The sequence below is a fragment of the Lotus japonicus genome, chromosome 4 (assembly GCF_012489685.1).
Source record: "Lotus japonicus ecotype B-129 chromosome 4, LjGifu_v1.2".
In the NCBI taxonomy this organism is placed as follows: domain Eukaryota; kingdom Viridiplantae; phylum Streptophyta; class Magnoliopsida; order Fabales; family Fabaceae; genus Lotus; species Lotus japonicus.
The window spans coordinates 61423614-61447209 of record NC_080044.1 but is presented as its reverse complement, the minus strand read 5'-3'; the positions used below and the strand labels follow the sequence as shown (position 1 = coordinate 61447209).

The following is a 23596-nucleotide window of genomic DNA, read 5'->3' as shown; positions in this document are numbered from 1 at the left end:
CCTATGTCTCTAGCTGAAAAATGAGAATTGATACTACATTTATAGAGAAATTGCTAAAAATAGAATCATGTTTGAGATGTAATTAAGTCAATCATAAGTCTTCAAAACAAAATGCCATGTAGAATGCACATCATACAAAACAAAATGGCAATTCAAAAAATATATACAATACTACATGCCATAAGAAAGAAAAAATCAGGATTGGTCAAATAACTAACCATGATTACTCAAATATGTCTTTCAATGAGCTTTTGCACAAATTAGTACACCAAACCATGATTAGTCAAATAACTAACCATGATTACTCAAATAACTGCTAAGCTTCCTAAAGCATCCACACTATCTGCACCCTTTTACATTTTTCCATTTTTATAGCAAATTATCTCAAGTGTATTAATAACACACGTAAGTTCTAATTCTGTACATGTTGATTAATTGCATTCTACTATTATTTCTATCCAACCTTCTTTCATGTCCTATCTCAACCCAATCACAGATAATTTAGGACAAGAGTCAAGAGAGGTTAGGTGTTTATTTTTACAAGAAAATTTAGGACAAGAGGATGACATTAAAAAAAAATCAAAATTTCAAACTTGCACTAACTTACATTCTATGGCTTGGTCTAACATCTTTGAATTTTCTTGAGTCTTCTTGGAAAGATAATTAGCAACAGTGCTGATTTTCTTTTTAACATTATCAATGTCATTTTTAACATCTGGTGACAAACCAACTCTAATCACAATCTGCTTAGCTGAATCTAAATAGCTTGTCATATTCATGAGAATTTCAGGAGTAAATTCCGCCTGACTATCTAGTGTGTTTGAGGTGCTTCCATCAAACTTCCCTTGACTAATGTACAGGACAATGCATCCAGCTCTAAAACTAACCAAACACATATATGCTTAGAGAGTATACCACATGCTTCATGAAATAAACAACATTAGAGATTATGAGAAAGAGAGATACATTGTTGTAATAGTGTAAAGGATAAGGATGATCAAGGAGAAAGCACACCCCAATTTAGAATAGCCATTAGGGAGCATGGTCCTCTTGTAAAATGTAGGATCATTGAGAACAAGATTAATATCAAATTCTAGTACTAGTGATAAAGGGTAAGGATAGGAGAATGACTTTCAATGAGGTACCCGACAAATCACAAATTTCGCGGACTTACAAATCTAGGATTGCTTAAAAAAGATTTCAAGCAAACAAAAACAACTTGAACAAATTTATATACAAAGTCCAATTGGAAATCAAAAGCGAAAAATCCAAATAATCGAAAAAAATAGAAAGCTTGCAAAAGCATATTGGTAATTTTTACCTAATGAGATTCTTGGAAGTGATTCAGGGAGCCTTGATTGCAGCACCGATCAAGCTACTACCAATTATGTAAATTCCCCTTCACAAGCAAAGTCAAACGTGAGAATGACGGAAATAACGAAATCGAAAACGGAGAGAGAGAGAGGGAACAAGAAGCGTGTGTACCAGGCAGTGCCGACCACGGAGACGTTGAAACCTGCAGCAAAGTTCTAGTTAACCAAAACACTTCCTGATACCATTTTGCACCTGCAATGCATTTTGAGCAACTAAAATTGACAATTTAAGTAAAATTGTCAGTTTATTGAAGTTGAACTACACTAAATGAGCATAAAATTAGGAATTTCTAACAGCATTGAAATTAGGGAGTGATGAGAATCAAGGAAGAAACACGCAATTCTTTCCGGACTTACAAATCTAGGATTGGATCTTCTTCCTCTTCACGAAAGGAAGCAACATAATAATGTTTTGCTTTATAACTGTTGGAAATATCTGAAGGTATGAAAAACGGTAGAAAGGGGGGGTTTGAATAACGTTTTTAGTACAAAACTACCACCTTAAAGATTTTGACAAATCTTTCGAGAACTTAAGTGCTAAAGATAAGAGATAGAAAAGCACACAAGGATTTTATCCTGGTTCACTTGATAAATCACTCAAGCTACTCCAGTCCACCCGTTAAGGTGATTTCTTCCTTCTTAGAATGAAGGCAATCCACTAATCAGGTAAGAGTTACAACTGCACTTGAAACCTACAAGTGACTAACAATTACACTGACTTAGCTCACACTAAGATTCACTCTCTTAGTCTTCTCTAGGATCCGATCAACCTTGATCTCCTAAAGGAACTAAACAAACTGTTTATCAAAGAATTGTTTACAAGAGATTTGCTTCTAAAAAGCTAATAGTAAACACAATGAATTTCAGATGAAAGAAAGCTTAGAATATTTTGAATATGTCTTGCGCGTGTGTATTTTTTTCTTCTTAGTTTCTTCCGCCGCTTCTTTCAATCTTCAGCCTCTATATATACTCCAAGGATTAGGGTTGAGCGTTGCATGGGAAATGCTACCGTTGGAGGGCAATTCTGGAAAATCCAGCTTCTGCTGTGGCTGAGAACGTTAGGTAGGTCGTCAGGAAGGTACACTTGCTTTTGTACTTGGATAGCGACTTGACCTTTTAACCTAGGAGACTTCTGATCAGGGGAATACTTCATATTGGAACTTGTGAAGCCGGTTGATCAGAGTCAGAGGGAAAGCACAGATCCTCTGACCATTGTATCTTCTGATTCTGAACTCAGAGGGAAGAACATGGCCTTCAGAGTTTCTTGCTTCTGGACTTCAAAGTTTCCACTATTCAGCTTCTGGATCTTCAGAGTCTTCTACACCATCAGAACATCTGAACCTTCAGTGTTTCTTGGTTATCAGAACATCTGAATCTTCAGAGCTTCTAGCGACTGAGTCCACATCAGAGTTTGTATAGCTTCAGAACTTCTGAAGCTTTTCCACTGTTCATACTGAACATGGTGAATGCGAAAGCGTTGCTTGGGTTACCCTTTATACACAGTGCTTCTGATTTGTGTGAGATTGAGTTGAGGTCAGAGCCTGTAAATAGCACACTCAGAAAAACACGTTAGAGTACCACAATTGTTCATATCAAAAGGTTAACTTGTAATCATCAAAACATAGAGTTGTACTACTAGATCAAAACTTGATCTTACAATCTCCCCCTTTTTGATGATGACAAAACTAAGTTTTTTGATGAACAATTCTTAAACATTAAACTGAATTCACTCAGAGTTTAGAGATATAGAATAAGACTTATCCTGATGTGAATAGTTTATCTTGCTCATTCTGAATTCAAGTCACTGCTTGATTCTGAGCTTAGCTCCCCCTGAATCTAATACTTGATGAAAACGTTAGTAAAGTCTAGATTCTGAGCTAAATGATGTAAGAGTTCAGAGTGAAAAACTTATGACATAGATGAAAAACGAATAATCAGAGCGCATAAGTGATCAGAGTCATGGACAAGGTATCAGAGTCTTAGGTATCAGAGTCAACTTAGAATCACTTCAGAAGAAGTGAAATGTATTCCTTGTATTTGCCCAGTGACACATCTATGGTCATGAAGGTGGAACTCTTAAATTCTCCAAAAGAAAAATAAATCACACTAACACATCTTACACATCAAAAACTGGGTTTACTCCCCCTTTTTGTCATAAGCAAAAAGCATGGGGTGTGAAAAACTTAGCTTGAAGTACAAGGTACTCCCCCTTAGAGAAGGTCTAAGTTTAAAAGAGAATGAAAACGATGTAAGAATCAGAGTTAGGCGAAAATAAATAGAAGAGTTAATGCAAGGGATGAACGTTTACCACCGGTCAAGTGAGTAAATAGAAGGGTCAGTTACCAAGAACTTAACCTCGAGAAACTGTAAGAGCATTAACTTTCAGAGAGAAAGTGAAGCCTATAAAAAGCGTTGGAGAGAAAGGTAAGCTTCACACCTCGAATAATTTTCAGTAAGAAAAAATGGCAGCATACAACGTAGCACTAGAAGAGCTGAGGAAGAAGGCCTTTGAAGAGGACTTGTTCCTGAACATCAGGCATCCAGAGGGTGCAACTACCATCGCGGAGCTAACACGGACACTGCTGGAAGAGGACCTGCGTCCAGAGTTGGAGAGAGACCTGAAGGAATTTCTTGCCTTCGTGGAGGAGGTGCAAGAACTCAGCCGGCTTAAACTCAAGCTGCTGGAAGAGAAAGAGAGTTTGGAAGAGAAGCTCAAGACTTCAGAAGAGATTCTGGAGAGGGATGAGCTAAAGATCAGGCTCAGCAACATCCAGCATGTACTGGATCGTCTGGAGAAGGATAGGTCAGAGCAGCGCCAGGAGTGCAGAAGAATGAGGAGGGATCCTCCATTCTAGATTTATATGATGTAAAGAAATATGATGTAAACACAAAACAATTATGAATAAAACGAGATTTTCGCAAACATATGTGACACAAATATATATAAGGATATGCATATATAATCACAAACGAATAGAATAGAATAAGTAAATAAAAAGAAACAGAGTTTGAATAAAATAACGTTAAATAAAAAGAAGGAAAAAAGAAGAGATCCTAAACTAAGGTTTGTCAGTGCGTCGCAGAAGTTCCATCATCATTTGCTTCATCTCAATCAGCATGGATTCATGAGTGTCAAGACGTTGTTCCATGATGTCGAGTCTGGATGAGCTTGTCTGAGTAGAGCTGGAAGGAACATTCTGAGCAGCTTAAGGATCTGGAATGGAAGCAGAAGCAGCAGGAGTAAACACAACTGGTGCAAGTCGCTCTGCCTCAGCCTCAGCTTCAAGACGCTCTGCCTCAAGTCTGGCTTGTTCAGCTTGAGCTGCTGCGTGACGTGCAGCTTCTTCTGCTTGTTCTTTCTTTCTCTTGGCTTCTTCAATAGCTTCAAGAAGCTTATTTCTCTGTTCTAGTTCATGAAGAGCCACCCGTCTAGCAAACCTTTGCTTCGCAGCCTCAATGCTCTGACTGCCCTCTGCATGCAGGAGCTGCATCATAATCGGAACTTGAGCCACTAGCCAAGTGCTCAGATTGTTCCACTCATCAGCCACATTTTCAGCATTCTCACTAAGATCAGTCTGACCGTGCACATTGCGGAGCCTCAAAGAGGCTTCATGATAGAAAATATTGATGCACTCAGAGAGAGATGTGGGTTGAAGGTGAGTATAGCGAATTATGGAGAGGTTGGGTTCAGGAGAGGCTGGGTGATTGCTGCTATGAGCTTCAGAGGCACCTTGTGGAGAACCAATGTTAATCATGGGAGCATTGGGTTCAGAGGTTCCAAGGTGAGGGTCTGAAGTTTCAACCAGAGGGTGAGGTGATCTAACCGAGGATTGGTTAGACACTGATTGTTCGGGTTCAGGGTCTGGTTGAATGGGCTCTTGTGGGTCAGGGACAGGGTGAGCTTGTTGAACTAAGGGGTCTGCCTCTTGGATAGGATCGGCCAAGATAGGTTCATCTGGGTCAACTAGACGTTCAGGTCTAGGGCCAGGATATCTCCTAGGGCTTGGACAGGTAAGGTAATACTCTTCCAAGGCAGATACCTTTTCTTTTCTAACCTCCATGAATTTTCTAATTGATTCAGAGGTATTGGAGGGAGGAGAGTCAATAACATTGATTGGGAAGGATACAGGTGTGAAGGCTGTTGAAGAGTCTGTATCCGTGGTTCTGGCAGCAGGACGTGCTGATGCTCTGGGAGCAGAGTGATCAGACGTTCTGGGTTGTGGTTCTGTTTGGTTGGGCTCAGGTTGGTCTTGGACGATTGGTTCAGAAGATAATGGGTCGTATGGAATGGTAAGGAGAGAGGTTGGATCTTCTGACCTAGAGGTTGGGTTCTGAAGCAAATTCCAGAGTGGTGCTTCAGTAGGAGAAGGTTGAAAGAAAGAGGATCTTAGGGAATGTGGTGGAGAGGTGGTTTGTGCGGCTGGCTGGGATTCAGGAATAGGAGTGAGGGGATTTGAGGAGTGTTGAAGCAAGGCAGAAATAGGAAGTGCATCAAATAAATTCAAATCATCATCAGAAGCAAGTGCAGGCTTACTTGAATGTGCTGATGATCGAGTCACTCTGGCAGGAGGTTCAGTCCTTCTGACCACTGCAGCAGCTGGTTCCACCCGAGTAGGCTTCACCACGATTCTGACCTTCTTCTGCTTCTTCTTTGGAGGACCATCCTCACTATCACTATCATCACCATCATCAGGCTTTCTCTTTGTCTTCTTGACCAGAGGGACATCAGATTCTTCAGAAGATTCGTCCAGAACCATCTTCCTCTGAGCTTTCCTCTTGGGAGGAGAAGGAAACTCTTGAGCTGGCGGTAGTCTGCTGACGAAATCATCAAGGTCAATTTCGAAACCTTGAGCCCTGAGGTCTTCAACATAGCATCTGATGGCTTCAGGATGGTCTGCTTGTGTCCACAGAGGGTAGTCATTCAGAGGCATCCTTCTGCTTCTGATCTCAGAGGATGTGTCTTCACGAGCAGGAGCAATCTTCTTCTGGATTAAGCCCATCTTCTTCAAGGAGTTTGCAGTGAAGACATCACTGACAATTGTGCTCAAATCCTCTGTGCAACCAGCATTGATCAAATCTTGCACCAAGTTGCTTTCAATGAGAAAGTCTGAGAGCAGCCTCCCAAAAGGGATATATTTGATTGCAGACTTGATGGAGGCGGTGGTGCGAGACTTCCTGATGCATTCCTTCAAGTAGGAGAACAAGAAGTAGGGAAGGCAGATCTTCTCCTTGTCTTGAATGAAGAACAGCATCGCCTTCTGGTTGAAGTTGATGTAGTCTGGAGAACTGCCCTTCGGTCTCTGGTTTATGCAGTTGAGCAGAATCTTGTGCCAGATCCTGAGTTTGGGGTGAAGATCCATCACCTTGTAACTCGTCTTGCCCGGTTTGAAGGTGGTGTACAGAGCCTGGTTGACTATGTCCTTGGTGCTGGGTTTCAGCTTCGATTCCGTCAGTTGGAACCGATACCCATAAGCAGTTTCTGCTCCTAGCAGATTCACGAATGACTTCTCAGTGATGATGATTTTTCTTCCAAGAATGTGAGAAACCACCTGAGTATCATCGCAGTCGGCGTGCTTCCAGAATTCCTTAACCAATTTCTCATACACCGGTCCTTGAAGTCGGTTGAAATAATTTCCCCAACCTTGAGCTTGGACTTCAGGACGAAGATCAAACCCATTTGCAGCCAAGTTATCGAGATTGAATCTCCATTCTGCCAGGACTTGGAGTTCCTCAGGAGGAAATACGCAGTGAACGGCACAGCCCCGTTCTGCAATAGGAACAATCTGCTCTTGAGCTTGAACTTGTTCTTGTGCCGGGTTCTCAGAGCCCCTTTGACCCGTTGCCAAACCGACTACCATGTGAGGGAACTGAGGTGCATCTACAGCAGATCGTCTGGTTTGTCTCACCATTTTGAAGAGGTTGAAGGTTTGAGGTAGAAGATGAAGTTTGAAGGATGAAGAGAAATCGAGAGAGAAATCAAGAAAGAGGCGGTTTTGAATAGCAGAGAGTGCGAGAGTGAAAACCGGAAGTAAACGAGAACGTGTGTGTATAGTGGGTTTTATCAAATAACCGTTGTTGATTCAAAAAGCACTTTAAGATCAACGGTTGAAAATTAAAAATAGATAGTAACAGTAAAATACACAATCACACACAGGAGATAAGCATATCTACACGCAATCATAACAGACTGTCACACGGGCACAAGGAATTATGCATCAGAAATTCTGACACACGTGTTGTTGTCTCAGCTTCAGAGTCAGTACCAGTGGGCACACACACTCTGATTGAGTTACCTTCTGGACTAGACATCTTCTGATCAAGAAGTATCATAGTCAGAGGTTCTGATCCATCTTCACTCTGGACAAAAGTCCATGTTTAGATTTTTCAGAATAAAATTAAATCTATCCTCTGCTAAGGGCTTTGTAAAGATATCTGCCCATTGATGGTCAGTATCAACAAACTTCAGAAGAAGTACGCCCTTCTGCACATAATCTCTAATGAAGTGATACTTTACCTCAATGTGCTTTGCCCTTGAATGCAAGATAGGATTCTTGCTCAACGAGATTGCAGCAGTGTTATCACAATAAATTGGGATATTGCTCTCAAGGATCTGATAATCCTCCAGCTGATGTTTCATCCAGAGCATCTGAGTGCTGCATATTGCTGCTGAGATATATTCTGCCTATGCAGTTGATAGTGCAATGGTTGATTGCCTCTTGCTTGCCCATGAGACTAGATTGCTTCCCAGAAATTGACAATTTCCAGAAGTACTTTTTCTCTCTGTTCTATCTCCAGCATAATCAGCATCACAATAACCTGAAAGCTTATACTCTGATGTTTTCTTATACATCAAGCCAAGGTTAGTGGTGCCTTTCAGATACCTTAGGATCCTCTTAACAGCAGTTAAGTGGGTTTCCCTTGGATCTGATTGGAAACGAGCACATAAGTGAACACTAAATAATATGTCTGGCCTAGATGCAGTTAAGTATAGAAGTGAACCTATCATTCCACGATAGAGCTTCTGACATACTTTACCACTTTTATCTTCTTTCTCCAGAATGCATGTTGGATGCATTGGAGTCTTGGCCACTGTAGATTCCAGCATATTGAACTTCTTCAGAAGTTCTTTAGTGTACTTGCTCTGATGGATATATGTTCCTTCTGGTGTTTGATCAACTTGTATTCCCAGAAAGTACTTTAATTCTCCCATCATACTCATCTCAAATTCAGCCTGCATCATCTCAGAAAATTCTTTGCATAGAGATTGATTAGCAGAACCAAATATAATATTATCAACATAAATTTGCACAATTAAGATATCATCTTTATAAGTCTTGCAAAAAAGAGTTGTATCTACTTTACCCCTTACAAACTCATTCTCTAGAAGGAATGAGCTAAGTCTCTCATACCATGCTCTGGGAGCTTGCTTCAGACCATAGAGTGATTTCTTCAATTTGAACACATGGTCTGGTTTCTTTTCATCTTCAAAACCTGGGGGTTGATGAACATAGACTTCCTCTGAGATATAACCATTTAGGAAGGCACTCTTTACGTCCATCTGATGTAGAATTATGTTGTGATTTACTGAGAAGGAGATCAACGGTCTGATTGCTTCCAGTCTTGCTACTGGAGCAAATGTTTCAGTGTAGTCTATTCCTTCCTGCTGGCTGTAGCCTTGAGCAACTAGCCTTGCCTTGTTTCTGACTACATCTCCTTTCTCATTTAGCTTGTTTCTGAATACCCATTTCGTTCCAATAACATGGACATTCTCAGGCTTCTTCACTAAGCTCCAAACATCGTTCTTGGAAAATTGATTCAATTCTTCTTCCATGGCCAGAATCCAATCCTTGTCCTGAAGAGCTTCATCTATGGACTTGGGTTCAATTAAGGACACCAATCCTTTCAGACTCAGCAAGGTCTCTTCAGAGGGTCTGAAGGCAGATCTGGTTCTGACTGGTTCATCTTTGTTGCCCAGAATCAATTCCTTAGGGTGAGCTGCAGTGATTCTGCTCTTCTTCAGAGTTTGTGAGTTAGAGGGACCAGCTTCTTCCTCTGGTTCATCTTCCTCTGGCTCAGCTTCCTCTGGAGCTTTGCCTTTGTCAGAAACATTAATGCTTAAATCTGCAAACTTTTCAACTAGCTTTGACTGGTCAGAGTCAAGCTTATCATCAAATCTAACATGAATAGATTCTTCAATAGTCTTAGCATCAGTATTATAAAATCTAAAGCCTTTAGATCTATCAGAATAACCAAGTAATAGACACTTAGAAGACTTAGCATCAAATTTATGCAATCTATCCTCCAAAGCCAACTTCGCCTCCAGGCTTAAGTTTCAGCTCTCGGAACATACGCCTTTCTCCCGTCATGTGATGCGAGCATCCACTGTCCAGATACCATGATTGGTGTTTCAGTGGAGCTATCAAGGATATCTGCAACATAGATAATCTGATCCTTGGGTACCCACTTTCTGGGTCCTCTTTTGTTAGTTACCCCAGAGGTTCTGATCACCTTGGGTGTCTCAACGTAATATTTTAAAGGAATACTTGCATGATATTTAGTCATAGAGAAAGATCCCTTTTTAAGAGGATGTTTAGCAACTTTAGCAGGTACAGGATCAGGCAATATGGTACCAGAGGGAACAAAGCATTCATACAAGGATTTAGCTTTAGACACAGAAGGCTCATTTCTAATTGGTTTAGAATAGCCAATGCCATGCATTCCATTTCTGCTTACGCCATAGATCATTGAAGCCATTAGGCTTCTATCCACGCTTTTAGCTAGGAATCTTTGAAAAGACCTTTCATACTTAGATTCATTTCTACAATCAGAGGCATCACAGGCAACAATTTCTTTTAACTTAGCAATCTGGTTCTTAAGCACAGAGTTAGAATTTACCAAAGCATGATTTTCATTTTTCAAATCAGAAATAATTTTCTCATGTTCAGAAGGAGTCTTGGAGACAGCAGATAAGTTCTTTTTCAACTTTTTATGCTTAGACAATAAAGAGTTATACTTATCCATGATATCAGACAAAGCATGTTTCAGTTCAGAGGTAGAGAAAGAAGCAAATACCTCATTTTCATCGTCTGAGTTAGGATCTCCTTCTGATTCTGAGTCAGAGTCAACAACTTCCTTTGACTCTGCTTCCTTGTCTTTGACAATTGCCATGAGTCCTTGGACTTCACCATCAGAGTCAACATCCTCTGACTCTGATTCATCAAATGTCACCATCAGACTCTTCTTCGTCTTGAAGTGCTTCTTTGGCTTCTTGTCTTTCTTCAACTTTGGACAATCACTTTTGTAGTGCCCAGATTCTTTGCACTCAAAACATGTGACTTCCTTGATTGAAGACTTCTTCTGGCCTGAGGACTCATACTTTCCTTTTGCCTTTCCAGAGCCTTTGAACTTGCTCTGCCTGTGCTTCCAGATGCGGTTGAGTCTCTTGGAGATCAGAGTCAGCTCATCTTCATCAGAATCTTCTGATGCTTCTTCAGATTCTTCTTCTTCAGCTTGAAGAGCCTTTGACTTCTCAACCTTAGCCTTTTCAGATTTGGATTTCAAGGCTATGGACTTTTTCCTCAGATCTTGCATCTCTGAGCGTTTCAGCTCATGGCATTTCAAAATGCTGATGAGTTCTTCTAAACTCATATTCTCAACGTCTCTCGTGAGCTCTATTGAAGTCACCAAAAGCATCCAACTTTCAGGAAGACACCTGATGACCCTTATGACATGATCTTTTGTTGTGTAGCTCTTGTTGAGAGGTCGTATGCCAGCTACAAGCAATTGAAATCTGGAGAACATTTCTTCAATGGACTCATTTGGCTCCATAATGAAGGATTCATACTTTTGGATCAAAGACAATGCCTTTGATTCTTTGACTTTCTTGTTTCCTTCATGAGACATTTTCAGAGATTCAAAAATGCCTTTAGCAAACTCACGATCTGTAATCTTCTGGTATTCCTCATAGGAAATAGCACTCAGAAGAATTGCTCTTGCTTTGTGATATTGTGAGTACAGCTTCTTTTGATCTGCAGTCATCTCTGACCTTGGGATCTTCTTGCCATCTGCATCAACTGGACGCTCATAGCCATCCACAATAATATCCCAGAGATCTGCATCGAAACCCAGAAAGAAACTTTCCAGTCTATCTTTCCAATATTCGAACCTTTGACCATCGAACATAGGAGGCTTTGCGTTGTAACCATCTCTTTGAGTTTCACTGGTGGTGGCAGCCATTGTTTTTCACACCGGCCCGGATCACTGAACACTGTTAGGTGTGGTAATCAGAACTTGCGCTCTGATACCAATTGAAGGTATGAAAAACGGTAGAAAGGGGGGGTTTGAATAACGTTTTTAGTACAAAACTACCACCTTAAAGATTTTGACAAATCTTTCGAGAACTTAAGTGCTAAAGATAAGAGATAGAAAAGCACACAAGGATTTTATCCTGGTTCACTTGATAAATCACTCAAGCTACTCCAGTCCACCCGTTAAGGTGATTTCTTCCTTCTTAGAATGAAGGCAATCCACTAATCAGGTAAGAGTTACAACTGCACTTGAAACCTACAAGTGACTAACAATTACACTGACTTAGCTCACACTAAGATTCACTCTCTTAGTCTTCTCTAGGATCCGATCAACCTTGATCTCCTAAAGGAACTAAACAAACTGTTTATCAAAGAATTGTTTACAAGAGATTTGCTTCTAAAAAGCTAATAGTAAACACAATGAATTTCAGATGAAAGAAAGCTTAGAATATTTTGAATATGTCTTGCGCGTGTGTATTTTTTTCTTCTTAGTTTCTTCCGCCGCTTCTTTCAATCTTCAGCCTCTATATATACTCCAAGGATTAGGGTTGAGCGTTGCATGGGAAATGCTACCGTTGGAGGGCAATTCTGGAAAATCCAGCTTCTGCTGTGGCTGAGAACGTTAGGTAGGTCGTCAGGAAGGTACACTTGCTTTTGTACTTGGATAGCGACTTGACCTTTTAACCTAGGAGACTTCTGATCAGGGGAATACTTCATATTGGAACTTGTGAAGCCGGTTGATCAGAGTCAGAGGGAAAGCACAGATCCTCTGACCATTGTATCTTCTGATTCTGAACTCAGAGGGAAGAACATGGCCTTCAGAGTTTCTTGCTTCTGGACTTCAGAGTTTCCACTATTCAGCTTCTGGATCTTCAGAGTCTTTTACACCATCAGAACATCTGAACCTTCAGTGTTTCTTGGTTATCAGAACTTCTGGATCTTCAGAGCTTCTAGCGACTGAGTCCACATCAGAGTTTGTATAGCTTCAGAACTTCTGAAGCTTTTCCACTGTTCATACTGAACATGGTGAATGCGAAAGCGTTGCTTGGGTTACCCTTTATACACAGTGCTTCTGATTTGTGTGAGATTGAGTTGAGGTCAGAGCCTGTAAATAGCACACTCAGAAAAACACGTTAGAGTACCACAATTGTTCATATCAAAAGGTTAACTTGTAATCATCAAAACATAGAGTTGTACTACTAGATCAAAACTTGATCTTACAATATCAGGAGGAAAATTGCGCCGTGGACGAACCACAGTCTTGAAAGCAAAATTCCAGCAGACCTTCGGTGCAATCTTGTGTCGGGTTTCTCCTCACAGTTAACATAGTCGCATGCAAGATATTATGCACTCAGAACCTAAACATGTTGGAGTCTCTACAAAAATGATCAGAAATTACACAACAAAGATATAAAGAAAGTTTGACTCATACTATATTATCATTTTCCATCAACTATCCCAAAATAGCTTCATGTTCCTTTCTTATAACAGTCGTGATACCACTCTTACACTCTCACCGACTATTTTTCTAATCAAAGCCTAATAAAGATGTTTTTAAAGCCTTTAAAAACATAAGGAATGTAAATGAAAACGGTTAATCCCAAATAATTCACAACCTAAAACTGCAAAAACAATTCTTGAAAGTTAATTAGTGTATTGTCTTAATAACTAAACAAAGAATTTGAAATTAACTAAATTTTCTTAATATCATTATTCCAAGAGTCATATCCTGCATGAGTTTACCAAACAGTTCCTTTTCCCATTCAAACAAACTCCTCCACCTAAATCTGTACCCACACACTGTTTTACGTATTTTGTGCAAGATTGACTTTAATTAATTTCTTCTACTTTTTCTTCTATGTTGTTATATCTTCATTTCATTCTCATGCGTCTTCTTTTCCTTTTATTTTTTTTTTCATTTCAATTTTTCTGTTTTCTGCATTTACTTGTTTGTACCAAGTAAAAAAATAGGGTATCATTGGTTGAATGTATTAAGGATTTAGTTTCATCTGCGTACATAAGGGTTTGGAAATTGAGAAGGATTATGACTGAAGCAGAAGTAGATGACATGACATATCTTTTAAGGAAACAAATTATTTTTTCAATAATGTACATTTAGGCGTACATATTGTCAAAAGAGTATTACCTAAGCTAACTTTGTTAAGTTTTGAACGCAAATGTAATAGAGTGATCCAATTTTAACAAATCAAAACCAAATCGCACAATCATGATAGATGAGGGATTGAAAATGAAATTATGCCAAAACCAAATGCTTTCTTGATTTTAGTCCCCTTAATTTTAAGATGGTAATTTTAGTTCTCCTAATATTTTAATCAATCAATTTTGATCCACCACTAACTTTTCATCCACAGGTTAACGATTTGAACTAAATAGTAGGCTTCTAGCATTCTCCTAATTGTTGTTAGAACCACCATGTCTTCCCAAATAAAATCAAATGTTTGCAAAGTATAAATTTGAAAAAACATAACCACATTGGTCTATTAATCATGCTTCCATTCCAAACCAAACCGTAAACCTTACCTACATGATTTACCTTTATAACCTTCCTCTAGCAGACCAGGACCTTGGGTTGAAATGAAAAACGCACATTCATCATGTATATATATACATTGAAACCTTTCTTATGATTTATTGGTGTAAGGGTTAATCTTGATAGCCAATCTAGGGAAAACATCTTCAGTGTTGTGTAGATGTGGGTCCCCACATTTATCTCATCACAGGTTTTTTACTCAACACCAGCACTAGTGCCACAAAGAGAGCACAGTTTCAAGAAATCTTTTCTACCAATTGTTTGTGTAATTTTGTAGATAACACGAATAATCTGGGTGACTCTCCCATAGAGAATGTCCGACGCACAGTTCGTGCAACAGATCACCCAACAACGCCAACACTAACATTTAGGACGTGGTTTCTAGGATCCATATCATGTGTGATCCTAGAAAAATTCAATGGGTATTTCGCCAACAAAGAAAACCCAATAAATCTTCCTCAAATCATAGTTCTGCTTTTGACTTTCTGGGCTGGGAAGTTTATGGCTAAAATCCTTCTAAAATATCACTTCCAAATCCCTCTTACAAATTGGAGTATATCGATGAATCCTGCCTCTTTTATCAGTAAAGAGAATGTTCTTATATTTATCTTCGTAAATTCTTGGTCCTCAGTTTATGCCATAAACCTCGTAACATGTATCAAGGATTTCTACAGAACAAGCATCAATCCTGTTACCGTTTCCTTTTTTGTTATATCAAGTCAGGTAAACAATTTAATAAAGTAAGCAAATCTTGAATTCAAGGAAGTGAGAGAACTATGTTCTAGCCAACTGAATTGTGTTCTTGAATTTTTAGATGATAGGTTTGGGAATGGCTGGGATTTTCAGAAAGTTCCTAGTTGACAATTCTGAGATGTGGTGGCCTTCAGTTCTTGAACATGTCTCTTTATTCAGGTATTTCATTTATTGTTTTATTTTAGATTTTGAAAAATCTTGTAAATTTTTCGTTTATGTTGATACAAGAAATGAAAACTAATCCGCATATTTTTCTTTTGAAAATTCCCTTTACTAAGTTTGGATCTTTCTATAGCAAGTTTCTTTGTAGCCTTCCTTCTGCAACATCTAATTAACTATTGTTTCTTGTGTTCAAAAGCCAAGTTAAATTGAAATAAAAAAAACTTCTTAATTTAACGTTTTCTTTTAGAAGGCATTTAACTTGTTTTAGTAATTGTATGGCTGCAAAGATTGAAAGTCCAGAGAGAATCTAAACTTATCTAAGGAACAATTTTGTTCATGAAATTATTAGAGGAATTGAGAAAATAAATTTTTGAAAAGGAGAGCAAATGAATGTTATAAGATTATAATGTTAGATTTGTAATTGATAAATAATTCTTGAATCGCATCGGGCATTTCACGAAAACGAGAACGAGACGAGGTCGCAAGGAGGAAAACCCAAGCTCAACTTCTTTTATTTGATATTTGTTTTGATTTCGACATATTACATCCTCCCAGGGCATTATTACCGAATATTATCTGACATTTCAGCTGTTTGCTGGATGTGGAATGAGTCTGTTAGTGCTCACCAGATAGGGTCAGGCTCTGAGGGCCTTGGCATTGGATCCTTCACACTTGATTGGAAGATTATTGCGGGCTCCTTAGGAAATCCTCTCAACGTTCCACGCTAAGCCATTATAAACATTTTAGTTGGATTTATCTTCTACCAATATATTTTACTCTCGTTTGCCTATTTGAAAAACGTATATAATGCCAGAAACTTTCTCATTATTAGTCTCGACATATTTGACTCAATCGACATGAAGTAAAATGTTTCCATGATTATTAATGGCACAACATTTGACATTGGTAGAAAAGATTTCTTGAAACTGTGCTCTCTTTGTGGCGCTAGTGCCGGTGTTGAGTACAAGGCATGTGATGAGATAAATGTGGTTTTCCACCCTTGTTTCACATATCAAGGAGGTTGATCAATGTACACCTCTTCCTCTAACTCTGCATGCAAAAATGCCTACTTTACATCAAGTTGATAGATTGGCCAAGCGTTATGAGCAGTAGTGGACAACGCCAATAGAATAGTGCCAAGTCTTGCAATAGGAGAAACTACTTCTTTATAGTCGACATCAAATTCTTGTTTGTACAATTTAGTGACGAGTCGAGCCTTATAATTTTCAACTTCCCCATTCTCATTCAGATTTGTCTTGGAAACCCACTAGACACCAATAAATTTGTGCCCTTTTGGTAGATCAGTCAGTTCTTAATTGTGATTCTTTTTTATGGCTGCAATTTCATCATCCATATAAACCTTCCATTTTGCCTCCTTGATGGTCTCTTCAAAATTTGTAGGATCACAATATGAAAATAAAGTGATGATCAAATTGGTTAGTTCCACTTACCACATAATTTTGCATCCATGCAACCTCTTTTTAACACCTTGAAAATGTGAATGTGTTGCTGCATCAATATCTTTATCATATTATGTTGTTGTTTGTGAATGTTTAGCATCTCTGTGATCTTTATTTGATGGATTTTGTTGTTGTAAGGGTTGCTGCTTTTCTTCTTCATTTGTACCATCAAAACTTTCTTGTACTTTTTTATTTGATAGCTTTTCATCCCATCCCGAAACCCTTCTTCATAAAAAATCACATCACGACTAATTGCAGTTTTCTTGGTGATAGGATTATACAATTTGTATGCTTTTGATTTTTCACTTACACCAAGAAAAATGCATTTCTCTCCTTTGTCATCAAGCTTCCTCCTTTTATGATATGATATGTAGGCGTACGCTATGCTGCCAAAAATTCTAAAGTAGTCGACACAGGGTCTACGCCTAATCCAATCTTCTCTATGCGTCATGACTCATGACAGAAGATATTTGGGCCCTTAAGGTAGCTTTAGTACAAGCATCAGCTCTTTGACCATATTGACCACATCAAAAGTAAATAAAATGGAATCCTTTGTATTCAAGACAATAATATTTCCTCAAGACAGTAAAGGTTGGTAGTACCTAGTGGCTAAGGTCTATCTCAACGCAAATGCGAGCAAAGCGACATTGAGAGTGAATTGGAGTATGCGATTCAAATTTCAGCATGGAGCCTAGTTAAGATCTTATCCTTCACGAGAATTTTGCATTGAAAAATTCCACATACAAATTGGGTAAGCAATTCTATACCGCCAACTTCTTAAATTCATTGTCATGTGCTTTGAACATAGGTCGTCATCTTTGTACCATGAGATAAAGATCAATGGTCATCCATGGGTCCTCGTAAAATGCGCAGCCATAGTAATTCACATTAGAGAATCGAACCAAGAAGTAATCATTAAGGAGATCGATGACCTTAGTATCTCCCTCCTTATACCACATATAATGAATTCTTTGATTCATCCATTTGAACTAGGGTTTTCCACCAACCCGTGACCCGCCCGAAAACCGAAAAACCCGAAATTTTTTATGCATTAATGGGTGGGTTGGGTCGGATAACGGGTTGTGCGGGTGTATAAGACGTGGGTAGAAGCGGTTTCAACGGTCGGGTGCGGATATGGAAAAAAAATTTCGTCGGTACCCGAACCGACCGCCCACCATACACTTGTTCAATCTGTACGCATGTGATGTAAGAATTTAACTACTTATTACCTGTTAAAGGTCTGATACAGACACAACTTCCAATATTTGTCTCAAAAGCTGTGATAATAAAAACAATTAAATATAGTTTACCGTCTATTCATTTTCTTTGTGTCACTTCATCCATTATACTTACAACATATAGCTACTGTACCTATAAACCTTTCTCTCATAGCTAGTTGCAAACACATTTAAATATACTATATTCTTTCTCCAAAAACGTGTATACAACCTGCTAACTCATTTATTAATTGTTTATAAGATTGTAAAAGTAAAAACTCTTTTGTTATTGAAAGTGAAGAGACCACCGATTATGTGGTGGGTTATATGCTCCACAATCAGGGGTTTTGAAACACAGTAGCAGTCCAACCACATCTTCCTCCTTGAACCCATCGTGTAGCTACCCCTCACCGCCACCAAGACATAATAGTTGAAGCACTGCGGCGGCGGACCAACTCTGTCTTTTCTTTCTTCTTCTTACTCTCATCTCTTTTGTTTTGTTTTCTCAAATCGGAATGGTTTCTCTGTATCTCTTTCTCACACTCATCTCTTCTTCTTTTTTTTGCCAAAATTATGGATCTGAATACATAACCGCACGAACCCACCCGAGTAACCCGCAATCCGCCCAACCCGGAACCCGAGAAAACCGATAGCTTAATCGGACGGTGGCGGTCCAGTATGTGTGGTGGTCGGTTTTAGCTTTTTTGGCCCGAACCCGTCTGAATCCGACCGGTGGACACCCCTAATTTGAACATTTCCATTCAGAGTCAACGTTGATTCCAGATACACCTTTTTCGTTATTGTCTTTACCTTCTTGATGTTGTGGGCCCTCTAATCCTCCTCCTTTGTCAACGACGAGACTTTCCCTTGCAAAACCCTAGACATTATTTCCCTATTTGTGAAAGTAACTATAAGTGTTCATTTTAAATTTAGCTGTACTAGGATAATAACCCGTTTCCGTGCAATGCACGGACGAGCTGTTACACGATTTAACATAATTAATTCTGAAATTTATTAAGATGAATAAATTAATTTACATACCAATAATATATAATCTTTTCAATTATATATATGAGTTGTCTAAATGACTCATGGATTAAATTTCTCATGGTCCTAGGTGGACCAATCACTTTTAAGATAACTGAAAAGAATTTTAATATTTTATTTACTTATTTATAAATAATTTTATTGGTTCATTGGGATGGGGTTAAGTAACCCTCATTATAAAATCAACAAAATTTACTACTCTCTCCGTTCCAAAATATAAATTGTTTTAACATTTGTACCCTGTTCCAATATAAGTGGTTATACATACAAAATCTACCATTTATCTTTACATAAAAGTCCTAAGAATCATTCACAGGTCATTCATAAAAAAAATTCTAAAACAGAAAAATAAAAAATTCACATTTTTAGTGGTTATACATACAAAACTATACAAATCAAAAGGCAGTTGATACCAATGGTTTACCTCTAACAAAGCTTGAGTACAATGGTATGATAAATGTACACTGAACTTGTTCCCAACTGGGTCTTGAAGGTAAGGGTAACAATGAATGATAATGATAGATGAGTTTAACTTTTGAAAGATGATATATATAAACATATAGCCTCTTGCATAAGCTTATTTTTCTTCAGCCGACTCGCAGAAACTTCTTGCCATAACCGATTATGGTTTTTTTTGGTAAACACAATTGATTCGAGTTTTATAATCAATTGCAAAGGGATTTCCAAACAAATTAATATTCATCAAGCAATGTATATATAATTAACTAATCAAATTAGTATAATAATGCAATTTATTTTCATGAAGCCAAATACCAACATAGTGTTGGTCTAGTGGAAAGCAAACTCTCATATAGGTGATGACCCAAATTTGAATCCGAGAATGTCATTTGTTGGGAGGAACAACTACAGTTTTTTGAATGGATTGAGAAATATGGGCCAAAGACAAAAAAAAATTCATGAAGCCAAATACAATCAAAGTCCTTGGACAAGCAATGCAGATTCCCAGATTGATGTCAAAGATAAGATACAAATTACAATTACATATCCTTGTAAACTTGATTTACATACTCCAAAATATTAAGTCTTTTCATGGTTTAGAAATTTATATTATTCAGCCAATAAAACCAGAACCTAAACCAGATAAACTTTCAAGAATAAAAAGATAAGTCATGCCTAACAATCAGCGTACTAAATTGAACCCTACAAAATAGTCAAACTATATCTCATCAAAGAATTAGAAATTCAGATCTTAAGCAGTAGCAATTCTAAACAAACTGAAGTAAATAAACTGAACTTCATACATGCTCTCTCTGGGAATTAAACTTGAAGCAGTATCAAGTTGAAACATTTTTTAGTGCACCAGAGAAGAACAACTTTATTTCTGGTGAAGTAAAAAATTCTCGTTGGGGTCAATTTGATGAGCTATTGGGCATTACTGTTCTCTTCTTTGGAGCTGGTGGACATGTTAATACCTCCGAAATTCTGAACTCTTTAGCCGTTGGTGTAGTGCATCCACTTGAACAAAGATCTTCCTCAATAGTACCCTCCTCAACAACATTAATCTTAATACACGGTTATTTGGAGGTTGAAGTAGTAGCATCCTCACGAGGGCCTTGTTGAAAAACATCCTTACTTTGTTTGGTCTCTGCTAAAATCAAACAAGAAATTTCAAAGAATTAGTAGCATGCTTATATGCATCCTAATTCTGAAGCATCAAAGAAATTTCAAAGCAAAGAGAATTATTTGAGAGGTTGAAAAGTTCCTTTCATGCCATTTTGTTTTCTTTTTTCTGTTTTCCTTTCAAGCAACATAACCTTTCTATCAAAATATAAACACTCGAACCAACCATATTAAAACTATATCCTAATATTATGAAAAAACAAGATATCATGTCTTGAGAATAACCCATTTACCATGACTAAAAAACACATAAGTACTCAAGAAAATAAATAGGGTTGATTGGTACACCACTCAAGAAAATAAAGAGGGTATCCTAATATTTGAGAAACACAAGAAACCATGCACAGTTGTGGAAAAACACCATAAACCATGGATAGTAGTCATGGTAAATACAATTTGGCATACAAAATAAAGAGTCTTTAGAAAAGGACATAAACCTCAATATCAACAATAACCATGTGGATAGCATATGGCTTGGATGGTTCACCCAACAGGTACATGTCCCACTTTCGGATGACTCGAGCTCTCAGCCTGTCTCTACCAGAAATTAAGTTTTTGATGGAATTACCTGGAGGACCAATCTCAACCATTGAGGTAAAACAATTGGACTATGGCACGAAATCAATATCACATGAAAGGGAGGGGATGAGAATAAATTTCAACCCAAAGAGCAGTATTTATACACACTTGAAACATAGCTTAAGTGCATTGCAGAGCGGGAAGCCATGAAGTTTGGAACTCTCAATCTAAACTCAGTATACATATGACATCAACACGGACCAGACATCAACCACCCCACAGTCATCACTCATTGCTGATGACTTCAAGGTGTGTGCCATGCCTAGATAACTTTGGTCTTCCCAGCCTGCATCGAATTGATTCTTAGTATTGTAAAACATGAACTAAACAGAAAAAGAAAATCGCACCAAAAGAAAAAAAATGAACTTTTTTTGCTTACATCGCCTCCTCCATTTTGAGGACCTATCATAGATGGAATCTGAATGGCCATGCCAAGAGTTAGAATGCATTGTTGGAAATCCAATACCAACATTTCAGCTGCATTAACAAACCTAGTTAAAAGTTTGAGATATAAATAAGCAAGAAAATAAATTTGATGAAAAACATATAGGCTTGAACATTTTGATTCATGAAAAAAATATTATTTTCTTAATTAGTAAAATAGGTGTTATACTTCTTGATATGTACTGTGTCCCCTTTTCCTGTAGTCAAAAGCGAATACATATTTACTATATTTCCTATTTTCTCACGCTACTAAAAATGCCATTTAGAAATTGGTGTATGGATTTGTTTGTGTTAATAAAAGTGATCGGTGGCATCATTCTTAGGCTTATGAAAAAACAATAAGGAAAACAGCTTTTGTGAGTTTCCATAATGACAAAATGAATTATCATTAGTTGATTAGTAAAAGATTCGTTACATTTGTTGAAAACTAAATAGAGATTATTAACATACTTGGGTTCTATACAGAGAATTGCTTAGAGCTTAAAATTCTCACAGTCTTGTACCGTGAACAGCTGTCACTCTTAGTGTGTTTAAGAATTTTGATAAATTTTTATGTTAAGGGAAAAAGTGATTCTAGGAGAAGTTACTTTCAGTAGTTTTTATGAGAAAATGAATATTCTTAAAGGTTTTAAATGTGAAAGCAAATTGGTTAGTGGTTTTTCTCTGCTCTACTGAAATCCACATGACTCAACATGCAAGAGATCACCTTAACAAAAGTAAAGCAAATAAAAAATCACTAAACATGCAAGATATTATGACATGTTTGGACTTATCTTTTTCCAAAAGCTACTCACAAAAGTTCCTATTCTGAATTATTTGGACTTTAAAATCAATTCTAGAAGGATTTCCAGATATGATCATGCCGGCAGCAAGACATTAAGAATTATAGAAAGTAAGGAAAACAGAGTCCTGACACCAAGGTTAAGCATTTCATAAGCAACAAACCAATTAAGAAAATTTAGATAAACTTTGCTGACCTTGTCAGCAGTATAGATCTGGAACTGAATCTTCTGGTTCTACTGAAGGTTCTTGCTTCGAAGGCTTCCAGATAACAAAACACCTTAGTCATGCAAAGCAAAAGCCATAATAATAATATCTAGCAGTAACATATAATTTGAGTAAAAAACAAAGTATGTTGATGAAGCTCCTTTTGTTCATAGTTGTTCTTACTTCTTACTTCTGTAAGCCACTTTGTCCATAGTTCAGTAAATCTTGTTTGCTTGATCCTGAAACATTGAGTTCAAAATCATCATGAGAAAATGCACACAACAACCTGGAAAGGGAACCAGAGTCAGGGAAAAATAAAGAGAAGACGGAACCAAAAAGCCCTGCTTTTAGTACTATTTATAAGCTACGAAGGGGATGGAAAGGACCAGCAGTAAAAGAAAAATTGCTCTGTGCAAGAACACCAAGAAGAACACAAGATAACAGTATTTATAGACAAGTGCAAGTGAGAAACATTTGAGCATTTCAAAAATTAAATTAAATTAAATTGAATTGAGTTTCAGCAGCAAACATGCTTCACAACTATGCATACCAAACATCTTGTACTAACCTGACATGGCTTCTGATACACTTCTATTTTTCTCCTGCAGACAACACATTCTGAACAAATCAAACTCCAAATCCTGGTCAACAGGAAAACCTAATCCAGTACTTCTTCAACGCAAGCAGTGAGGTCATCTCCTTCCTCGCAACATCCACAGCTCCTCCCGCTTCCAACTACACATAAACCTGAAACACGCTACAGGGACAGGTGCTGCAGGGGTGACGAATACCCACGAAATTAAACTCCTCTCCATTGCATACTCCATCACGACGTTCTGTGACATCAGCGAAATTGAGCAGCTAGAGTAGAATACAGATGAAAAAAGTCTCACAAAGGAAGGGCCACGATTAAAGACATCAAATGAAGAAGAGAGAGTCAAATGGACGGCTGAGATTGGAAGTTCTTTTAGGAATAGTGATTTCTTGTCTTTCTTTTAAGGTGTAGTAGATAAGTGAATGATTAAAACACATATTTAACTCATTTTGGTGTATTAAATTACTCTCACAATTCCGA

General features: G+C 37.9%; 1 protein-coding gene and 1 long non-coding RNA gene across 13 annotated transcripts in view; one reads left to right on the top strand and one right to left on the bottom strand.

The window, feature by feature from the left end:
• Positions 1–1823, bottom strand: part of LOC130713782 (uncharacterized) — a 9515-nt gene extending 7692 nt beyond the window's left edge. For 10 of the 12 annotated variants that reach the window (XR_009011027.1, XR_009011025.1, XR_009011026.1 and 7 more), the window contains exons 1-2: positions 1486–1717; positions 1322–1399 (exon numbers count right to left, since the gene is read on the bottom strand). This is a non-coding gene — a long non-coding RNA (uncharacterized LOC130713782). The other 2 variants (XR_009011024.1, XR_009011023.1) reach the window with 2 other exon arrangements.
• The window catches only part of LOC130713781 (uncharacterized), a 24877-nt gene extending 1281 nt beyond the window's left edge, over positions 1–23596 (top strand). The window contains exon 4 of the mRNA XM_057563583.1: positions 23130–23596. Coding sequence (XP_057419566.1) covers positions 23130–23183 — 54 coding nt within the window. The 3' untranslated portion in view covers positions 23184–23596. The remainder of the gene's footprint in view (positions 1–23129) is intronic.